Source organism: Puma concolor, chromosome D1 (genome assembly GCF_028749965.1).
Source record: "Puma concolor isolate L17-30 chromosome D1, mPumCon1.1.hap2, whole genome shotgun sequence".
Classification (NCBI taxonomy): domain Eukaryota; kingdom Metazoa; phylum Chordata; class Mammalia; order Carnivora; family Felidae; genus Puma; species Puma concolor.
Genome location: NC_141676.1, coordinates 66599433 through 66609995, shown reverse-complemented (window position 1 = coordinate 66609995; position 10563 = coordinate 66599433). Strand labels below are relative to the sequence as shown.

At 47.2% G+C, this 10563-nt stretch overlaps 1 protein-coding gene across 1 annotated transcript; it reads left to right on the top strand.

The window, feature by feature from the left end:
• FAM181B (family with sequence similarity 181 member B) lies at window positions 1-1863 on the top strand. The gene has a single exon (XM_025929208.2). The coding sequence runs from the start codon at window positions 154-156 to the stop codon at window positions 1432-1434; it is 1281 nt and encodes a 426-aa protein (XP_025784993.1). The 5' UTR covers window positions 1-153; the 3' UTR covers window positions 1435-1863.
• The last annotated feature ends 8700 nt before the right edge of the window (window positions 1864-10563 follow it).

Below are 10563 nucleotides of genomic sequence, written 5' to 3'. Positions count from 1 at the left end.
GAGCTCCCCCGCAAGGCCGAGCCGCGAGCCGGGCCTGGAGCGAGGAGGCTGCGCCGCGCGCGCCGCGCGAGGGCGGGAGCCGGGCCTGGGTCGCGGGCGGGAACCGGCCGGGGACGCACCCGCCGCGCTGCGGGTCTCCTGGGAGTCGCGGCGATGGCGGTGCAGGCGGCCCTCCTTAGCACGCACCCCTTCGTCCCCTTCGGCTTCGGGGGCTCCCCGGACGGGCTGGGGGGCGCCTTCGGAGCCCTGGACAAGGGCTGCTGTTTCGAGGATGATGAGACCGGGACGCCAGCGGGCGAGCTGCTGGCGGGCAACGAGGGCGGGGACATGCGCGAGGCCACCCGCGACCTGCTCAGCTTCATCGACTCGGCGTCCAGCAACATCAAGCTGGCACTGGACAAGCCAGGCAAGTCGAAGCGGAAGGTGAACCACCGCAAGTACCTGCAGAAGCAGATCAAGCGCTGCAGCGGCCTGATGGGCGCCGCGCCCCCCGGCCCGCCCTCTCCGGGCGCCGCCGACACGCCCGCCAAACGGCCGCTCGCCGCCCCCAGTGCCCAGGCCGTCGCGGTCCCGCCCCACGGCAAGGCTGTCCCCCGGCGGGAGGCATCGCAGGCCGCGGCGGCCGCCAGCCTACAGAGCCGGAGCCTGGCCGCGCTCTTCGACTCGCTGCGCCACGTCCCTGGGGACACCGAGCGGGCCGGGGGTTCGCTGGCTGCGCCCGCCGCCGGGCTCGGCGGAGCGGGCGCCGGGGGCTCGGGAGGGGAGGCGGCCGGCACCGCGGGAGGTACGGCGGTCCCCGGCGCCAGGAAGGTCCCGCTGCGGGCCCGCAACCTGCCCCCGTCCTTCTTCACCGAGCCGTCCCGGGCGGGCGGCGGCGGCTGCGGCCCGTCGGGGCCCGGCGTGAGCCTGGGCGACTTGGAGAAGGGCGCCGAGGCCCTGGAGTTCTTCGAGCTGCTGGGGCCCGACTACGGCGCCGGCACCGAGGCGAGCGTCTTGCTCGCCGCAGAGCCTCTCGATGTGTTCCCTACGGGAGCCGCCGTCCTGCGGGGCCCCCCGGAGTTGGAGCCCGGTCTTTTTGAGCCGCCACCTGCGATGGTGGGGAGCCTACTGTACTCCGAGTCCTGGAGCGCCCCGGGCTGCCCCCAAACCAAGAAGCCGCCCCTGGCTGCCCCCCGCGGCGGCTTGACCTTGAACGAGCCCTTGCGCCCCCTGTACCCCTCCGCCGCGGACTCTCCGGGAGCGGAGGACGGGCCCGGCCTTTTGGCGTCTTTCGCCCCCTTCTTCTCAGACTGTGCCCTGCCCGCGCCACCGCCGCCGCACCAGGTGTCCTACGATTATAGCGCGGGCTACAGCCGCACGGCTTACTCCAGCCTCTGGAGACCGGACGGGGTTTGGGAAGGGGCGCCCGGGGAGGAGGGGGCGCACCGGGACTGATGGAGGGGTACCGTAGCCTCCCCTTGGAGACCGCTGTGGGGAGGCCCCGCCTCTGGGTCTCTCCTAAGCTTAAGAACGGTGGGAAAGTGCACGTGGAGATGAAACGATTTAAAAATATTCACTTAATAAAAGAAACTTACGAAAAAGAATTGAAGAGGAGTTGGGGGTGGTTTTAATCACAGCCTCAAGTGTTTAAACAGAAACAAAAAACGTTGGTAGGTTCTTACTGGACCAGACCAGACCAGACGGGCTTTGGGGACTGGGGTGGGGCTGGCGGAAGGGGCAAGCGGTGGCCCCTGCAGCCCTTCTGCAACTTTTCAGCAAAAGGTCAGTGTGTGTAGTGTACTTGCGCCTTCCAAGCGGTGCGCTGGTCCCTCCCTTTCCTTCTCCTTTGAGTGCATTATGAATTAAAGCCTATATTGAAAAGAATGGAGCGAAGATATGTTATTGATTTGGGTGTTTTCTTAGAGGATGGTTCTCATTACGGTCTCTTGGCCTTGCTAGGTGAGAGTGTTATTGAAGACAGGAGGCCAGTGGCCCACTGCTGACCGCCTGGGTGTGGGACTCCTCTCTGCCCTCAGTGTTTTCTGCTCCCTTCCTCTTCCATTTCTTTTCCACTCTTAACGGTGCCGTTGCTTCCCTTCCTTCTCTTTCTCTGGTCTCTTGTTGCTCTCTTTCGAGATGTATAAATAGAAATACACACACACACACACACACATACGTATGTGTGTGTGTATATATATATATACATATATATATACATACATATATATTTCTGTCAGCTTTTCACGAAAATCTCTGACGTAGGAGGCTTAAATTTGGCAAAACTGGGGGTCAATTTCTCTCCCTTTCCCTTTCTTCAGCCACTTTGCGAGGATGGCACTAGGCACCTTATTTAAGTTTCCTTATCTGAGAGGAAGGGGATAATATGCCTTCACTGACCACTTCTTCATAGCTTGGTGGGTAGTGCAGAGGGGAAATACATAAAACTCCTTGGGGCTACTTGATTGGTTCTGCAGGTATACGTATTTTATATACATATATTCATGGTTTATACATATGGAAGCCATTAGGATTGTGAGTCCCATGTTCTTTTTTGGCCTCTGCCTGGTGATTGCCCTTTCCCTTACAAGCTGTACATGCTCTCTATCCTTTCTCCTCCTGTTTCATTGCCCAGCCCACCCGCCTAGGTTGGTTTCTACCTCCCTGTGCTTCCTTTTTTCCTGTACTCCTCACATCCCTCCGTGGAACCGAATGGTGAGGGTGTGATGTTTCCAAAGGAGTCTCTATTCCCTGAATAGCAGATTTGATGATTGGAATCTGAAGGGACCCCAAAGAGTCAGATCTGTTAACTGAGATTTAGGGGAAAGTCAGATGAATGTTTTAAGCAGCCATGATGTGGCAGAGAGGACACATGGCATTACCAGGATGGTAATGCCTCTTTGAGGGGCAAAGGACGAAAGACTGGGTGGGGAATAAGCAGCTGGACAGAAAAGAGGGAGCCCTTTAGTTCTGCAGACCTGCCATGAAAATGCATGAAGACCAACACTCAGGAAGTGTAAGGAGATGTCATTTACTGATTAATGACATTGCAAAGAGAGCTGCCTCAGTTCCAGGCAGCCAAGATAGATGCTAGGAATATCTACATGTGAGAAAGTAGAAACCCCAGTGTTACTGCGAAAGATGTTAAAATCCAGATTAATGTTTGTACAAATCAAAAGTGCTGTGATACTTTCAGAAAGGAATTTGTCAAGAAACAAATGGGTATCAAGCCATGGCAGACTACTTTAAATGCTGTTACTAAGTCTCTTTATTATGATTAAAATCTTTCTTTAGATAGCACCACAGGAAATACAGCAATGAGTCTTGTTAATGACGAAGAGAGCTTTTCCAAGAGAGCTTGACCAAGAGAGCTTGTCCGCTGGATTTCTTTCAAAGTGATAAAAAGGGATTAATTCCATTGTGTAAGCAGAGTAATATTCCAACTGTCATTTAATTTATCTAAACTACTGTACTATGAGTACAATCCAGGACAGAATAGCATAATAGGAAAACATTAACCCCATGACACTGACTAAGGCTATAGTAGTCACTGCAATGTTTCTTTCTTAATTTCTTCTTTCTTCTTACCCAGTTCAGTGAAACAGGCTATCTGACTCCCAGTATTTTGCCATGCCTTTCATTAATAACGATAATACCAACACTGTGTTTCCATGTGTCAGCACTGAGCTTCTGAACAGGTGCTCTTATTATCCCCATTTGAAAAGAGAGGCTCAGACAGGTTAAGTAACTTGTTGAAAGCAAGCAATGAGTCCAATATCCAGATCTGTAAGTGTCCTAACACCAGGACCTGGCCGCCACTTGCAAGGCTCTGCTATGCTTTGTTAGTCTTTATGGCTCCCAGTTCCCTACGTTATGCTACCAGCAGGGTTTCTCAACCTCAACCACTATTGACATTTTGCAGGAGATAATTCATTGCCGTGCAGGTTGTTCTGTGCATAGTAGAATGTTTAGCGGCATCCCTGGCCTCCACTCACTATATAACTCCTCTAGTAGCGACAGTAGAAAATATCTCCATTACCCCATGTCCCCTGAGGGACAAGATGGCTGCCAGTTGAGAACTATTATGCTAGACAAATATATAGTGTCTATGGGGTGCCTGGCACTTTCACAGACATGGCCTCATTTAATTTTTACAAAGGCCTGTACTTAGGTATTTGTTATTTGTTACAGGTGAAAAGGCTGAAGGGAGGGGGTAAATCAATTAACTTAGCTGTATCTTATCTGTGCTAATTTAAGAGTCATGGACCAGTTACTTAGCTGTATTGAGACACAGTCTTCCTGTTGGCAGAATTGGACAACAATCTTCACAAAGAGTTATCGTGGGGATTTGGCTTAGGGACTATATGCATACCCACCAAGAGAGAGGTAGTCCTTAGCAGGCTTGGCATTATATCAAGGTTTCAAACCATTCTGTTATCCAGGATGCCAAGAATGTGTGCTGGGTCACTATGTAGCCTCCAGATTGCCCCATGTCTAATTCCTTTTCTCCCCACATTGCCTTCCAGTCTGAGCACGTGTGTGTCTGACCATGCCACCTGCTGTAAGTAGCAGCCATTAATAATACTCCGCAAAGGGCTGAATGTATTGTTACTTCCTCCCACATGTCATTTTCTACTGCAGCCTGTGTTAGAAAGTATTTTTGTCTCTTGTTTAGCCACATAATTGTTTGTAGAGTTTTCTTTTTAGGTACAATGGTAGATATTTTTCAAGATCAGAAATATAATATGTAGTTGTATGACTTTGGACAGGCTGGGGATTCTAAACTAGTTGGTAACAGTAATTACACTGTATGCTGCATATTCGTGATTCCCCATCTCAGCCTTGGTGCCTGGAATGTGTTTTAGTGTCTTCCTACATCCTATAAGTGGCTGTCCCAAGCCATTGCTCATCTCCATTCAAGCCTCTGCCCTACCCTTTTCCTCACTCCCACATCCTGACAAGATGGAGAACATCTGTTGTAAGTCTCCCTCCATTTCTCATCCCCTCTTTCACACAGGAGTGTTTCTCTCCAGCAGGCAGGAACTTCTCCTGCCCTCCAGGCTCAGCATCCTGCCCTTTCTACCTCATGAGAACAAGATGTTTCTCCATCAATTAATTATCTTTAGTCTTTTATATCTTTAGCTTCACCCTCATTGGTTCCTCTCATCCTAGAAATAAACTTTTAGTATGGATTAAAAACAAGAAATAAGGAGAATAAAGAAGTGAAAAACTCTTTTCTAGATATTAATCTATCTTCTCTTTAGAGTTGAGTCTCTCAAGGAAAGAATCCACGTTTTTTTGCCTCCACCTCACCTACTATTTATTTATTTATTCATTTATTTATTTTTAAATGTTTATTTATTATTGAGAGACAGAGAGACACAGAGTGTGAGCAGGGGAGGCATAGAGAAAGGGGGAGACATAGAATCTGAAGTAGGCTCCAGGCTCTGAGCTGTCAGCACAGAGCCTGATGCGGGGCTGGAACTCACAAACTGCGAGATCATGACCTGAGCCAAAGTCAGTAGCTTAACCAGCTGAGCCACCCAGGCGCCCTCACCTACTATTTAAACCTTGCCTATTTGGGGTCTTAACCACCCAGTTTGCATGAGAGCATCTCAGTTTTAGCACTGAAAGTTCCAAGAAGCCCCTCGGTCCTGGGCAAACTGGGACAAATGACCACTCTACTTCTGCCCATTGTTTCCCCAAAATTGCTCTCACTGAAACCGTGGTCACCAACCATGAGGTCTTTAGCCTTCACCTTTTTTGGCTTCTGTGCTGCATCTGAACAACTGGGCTCCACCTTCCTGAAGCTCTCCTCCTTGGGTTTTGTGGAATCTCATTTTCTCCTAACTTTCTGGCCATGCCTACTTCTTGCTGGAACTCCCATACACTGGTGTGACCCTGGCTCCTCTCACTTCTGTCCTTTGCTCTTCATACTCTATACATTCTTTCCTGGTGGTGGTAGCTGTTCCCAAGGCTTCAGCCATCACTTAATGTGCTGTTGACCCCCAAATTTAGGCCTGCTCGGCTTTCTTCCATCTTAGACTCATTTCCCCACCAATTTCCTAGACTTCTCTTGGAGGGGTGGGCTCATAAGCTTTCAAGCTTTATGTCCAAAATCAAACACACACACAACTGGAGTAGCCCACAGTCAGCCTGGCCACACTTTTCTCGTAGTATCCTGACCCAACAGTTACCTTGGCCTATTCCATACTAGCTTCTAAGTCAGTATGTCTCAAATATTTTTATTCATGACCTTCAGAAAAACCTCATTTTATGTTATGTCTCAATATATCCATATCCCTATTCATGTGAATTCACAGCCTTATAAACATACTCATATTTGATAATTTAAATATTATTAGATTATAATCTATATTAATATTCAATGTCTATTGTCTATTCAACAGACAATCGATTTTTTTTTTTTTTTTTTTTTTTTTTTTTTTTTGCAAAGCCAAGATTCTTCTTAGGAGCTATGTGAAACACTGATGCTTTCTTTTCTATTTACTAAAACCTGCCTATTATCCACTCTATGGCTTTTATGACTCATTAATGAGTTGGGCCTGCTGTTTGAAAGATGCTCTTCTAAGGTACTCTTGTGTATCACCTCGGCACTCCTTTGCCAATGTCACTTCCCTAGTTTGGGCACTCATCACCCCTCACCTAACCTAGTGTGATGATCTCCTAATGACTTTCCTGTCTATGAAGTCATGATCATTTAATCCATCTTAACCATCTCTCTCACCGAGATGATATTTTTAGAAAGCAACTTTAGTGCCATCATTCCTTTCCTTAAACTCTCTCAGTGGCTCCTGTCACTTTCAAGGTGAAGTTCAAAGTCCTTAGCTTAAATGTGTGGCTCCTGCCTAGTCTCACCTACCAGTCCTCTATAGTACCTGTGTTTCAGGAATTTAATTCTAATTATAGATAGGTGCTCGAATACTCCATACACATATCACCCCCATAAATTTGTGTCTGCCCTATCTATACCTAGAGTGTATGCCTCATTTTCTCTGCTTGCTAATTTCTACTAACCTTATTATTCTCAGCTTAAGTCTCAACTTCTTTTTTAACCTCCCTAGATCAATTAAGCACTTCTACTCTGGAATCATCTATGATATTCTGAAACCCCAGGCTTACTCTCTTGTAGCAATTGCACTGTTATAACACTTGTTATTCCTCTGCTTCCTCTATCGGGGGCAGGTACTTGCTTCTGCATTCTTCTCACTTTTTGGAATCTGGTAATGGTAACATGTTATAAATGATTACTGGATAAGATTTATGGTGCTTTAGAGATGAAAAAGAAACTTTCCATTCATCCGCACATTTGAGCTTCACCCCAAACTTGTCAATTTCCCAAATAATCATATGTCACTATTTGTTAAGGATCTACTGTGCAAAGAGAGCCCCTTTCTGTAGGAACCCTAATTGTGGCAGGAATTGTGTATGTGGAATAACAACCACAATAGCAATTTTGTCAAATCAAAGAGCAGAGTTGTTTTGCCTGGAGCAGTGTATTTGGTGGCAGACATTGAGGATATTGTGACACGCTTTCAATCATTTGTCCCATATATAGAGTGTGACCAGAATTTTCCTCTGTGAGATCAACAATAAGTAGAAACCTTGTTCTTAATGAGTCTGAAATTGAGTTGAGCAGTTGACGCAATGAAATGTTCAGTGTCCATAAGGAAGTGAAGAAACAAAATCATCTGAAAGATGTCACAAAGTAGTAGTTTTTTTGCTAAATGAATGGTATAGGCATTTTTTTCACTTTCAAAAGGTGATGTGACATTCCTATAAGCATATTTCAAATTGATAAAAATCATATATATTTCCCCATAGAATGTAAAGGCAGAGAGGGAGGGAGGGAGAGAGAGAGAGAGAAAGAGAGAGAGAGAGAGACAGAGATAGAGAGAGGGAAGTGGGGGAGGGGAACCAATATATGGCTAGATTCCTGGCAAGTGGTTCAAGATCCATTTACTACCCATAGTAAATGTTTTGCATGGAATTGTGTTCCCTCAATAAGATATGTTGAAATGCTAACTCCCGGCCCCTCAGAATGTGATCTTATTTGGAAATAGGGTCTTCACAGAGGGAATCAAGTTAAAATGAGGTCAGTAGGGTGGGAGCTAATCCAATATGACTGACACCTTTATGAAAAGATGCCAAATTTCCAAAAGAAATTTGGACACAGAGATAGATACCTACAGGATGACGATGTGATCAAATGAAGAGAGAAGACAGCCTTGTGACTGGATTGATGTGTGTGAAAGCTAAGGAGTACCAAGCATTGTCCACCAAACACCAGAAACTAGAAGAGGCAAGGAAGGATCTGCCTCTAGCATCCTCACAGACAGTTGTACCATAGCGACACCTTGATTTCAGACTTCTACCTCCACAACTGTGAGATAATAAATTTCTGTTGTTTTAAGTCACCCAGTTTGTGGTACTTTGTTACAGCAGCCCTAAGAAAACTAATAAAATAATGAACTCTATGGCAACTAAAATTACTCCTATTTATTATGCCATAATGTGTTTTTTTTTGTGCTTAAACAAGACCTATATAATCAGACCACATTTATTTCATTTTATTGCAGGGAATACTAGGAAAGGGACTTTGTATAGATGTAACAAAAACCCTGGAAGCTGTCCATAATTTGAGGGAGGGGCTCTCAGTAGCCCCTTCCTTGCCTCAGCCTTGGTCAGAATGAAGCATGTCTGGTAAAGTGTTGTGTCCACTACTTGCTGGACTACTCCACAGTAGTTCAACTACTATTGTAGTTGTTCTACAACTACTATTGTACTATTGTTCACCCCTTCCAGCTGCACTCAGCTGCAAATATTCAGCATCTGGACCAGTAAGAATCTATCTTGACTGTGCATGGGGAATCTGCTCTTCAACAAAAGGTGGTCTAATGGCCACCTTGATACCCCGTGGTGGGGGTGGGGAAGCAGGCAAGCATGCTCAAGATGGTACAGCCTTTTGTCTACTCTCCTTGATGTGTACGTGATCTGTATGACATGGTTTTTGCTCTGTCTCCCTCTGAAGCTCAGCTGGGTCTGGAGGTCTATTAGGATGCCCAGCTGGGGCTGGCACCCTTCCTCTTTGCTAGACTTTAGGCTTGTGTGTGCAGGCCCTGTGTGTCCTGTTTATTGTTATACCATCTGGGACCATCTGACATTCAGGGACTCAAATATTGATCACAAGAACAGATTTCTAGCCCTCCTTGCTATTGTCCTTCCTTGCTACCAAATTCTCAGCACTTACAGCACTTCTTTAAGTAGACTCAAAGATGCCTTGGGATAAGAATACTGTTTCTTATGGGACCATCATTCATAGAGTAACAACCCTGAATGTCTCACATGCCCTTCTCATCCTGTTCTTCCCCTGACACACATCCAAGTCACACTTGTCTTTAGGCCCTCATGAGTAAGCTGCTGTTTCACTTTGACTATATCACCCCTCTCCCAGGCCAGCACAGCACCCCACCTAGAGGGTGTCCCTGGGCCTACAGTTTTTCCTAAGGGAAAAGAGAGCCCAAGGTGGACATCCAGCTCCTCTAGCATTCTGGGATGCTTCCCAGGAGGTCCACTTTGATCTTACCTCATCCCTGAGGCAATTAGTGACTCCCTCAGGGCTAGACCTCCAGGGATTAGCTAGAGACCGAGAAGAGGGAGAGGCTCAGAGCAGCTAGTGTGTAGATTGGCCGATTGCATTCCTGCTGGTGGTGGCACCCCAGTGGAAAGCCCAGCCAGGGATTTTACCTATCTATCTGCAGAGCCCAGCCAATAGCCCTGTCTGGCCAGGGAGGTTGGTTGGCAGTTCTGCCCTGTTTGAGTTGCCAGCTGTAGATCCCATTCTATGGACCTGCCCAGACAGGGTGGCAAGCTAGCAGACCTGCCTAACTACTGAGCATAGCTTTCAGCCCTGCTTAATAAGAGAGCCCGGCCAGAGACCGTAGGGAGGCTTAGAGCTCAGTTCATCACCCTGCTCGGGCAGGAGGCTAAGCCAGCAACCCTGCCTAACTGCAGAGCACTGCTTGTAGCCTTACCCAACTAGGGAGCCTGGGTATCTGCCTTGCCCAGTCTCAGAGCCTAGGTTGATTGCTAAGCATAGTCTCCAGCCCCACCCCATCAAATATCTTGAATAGCAAGCCCAGCCCACAGGAGAGCAAACCCAGCAGCCCTTGCATGAAATCCAACCTGTGGTCCCACCTAACTACAGGCACAACCTGTGGCACTACTTGATCATGCAGTCTAGCCAGCCACATTTTACGAGGCCAGCGTTACCCAGATACCATAGACATATAACAGCACTAAAAAAAAAAAAAAAAGAAAACCATAGGCCAACATCCCTGAAGAACATAGATGCAAAAATCCTCAACAAAATATTAGCAAACTGAAGTCAACAGTACACTAAAAGGATCCTATACTATGATCAAGTGGGATTTATTCCAGGGATGTAAGGATGGTTCAATATATGCAAATCAATAGATGTGATACACCACATTAACAAAATGAAGAATAAAGTCATATGACCATATTAACAGATGCAGGAAATCATCTGACAAAATTCAACATTGT

Excerpts from the sequence above, each read along its gene's own strand:
- FAM181B (XM_025929208.2), top strand. The coding sequence starts at position 154 with ATGGCGGTGCAGGCGGCCCTCCTTAGCACGCACCCCTTCGTCCCCTTC.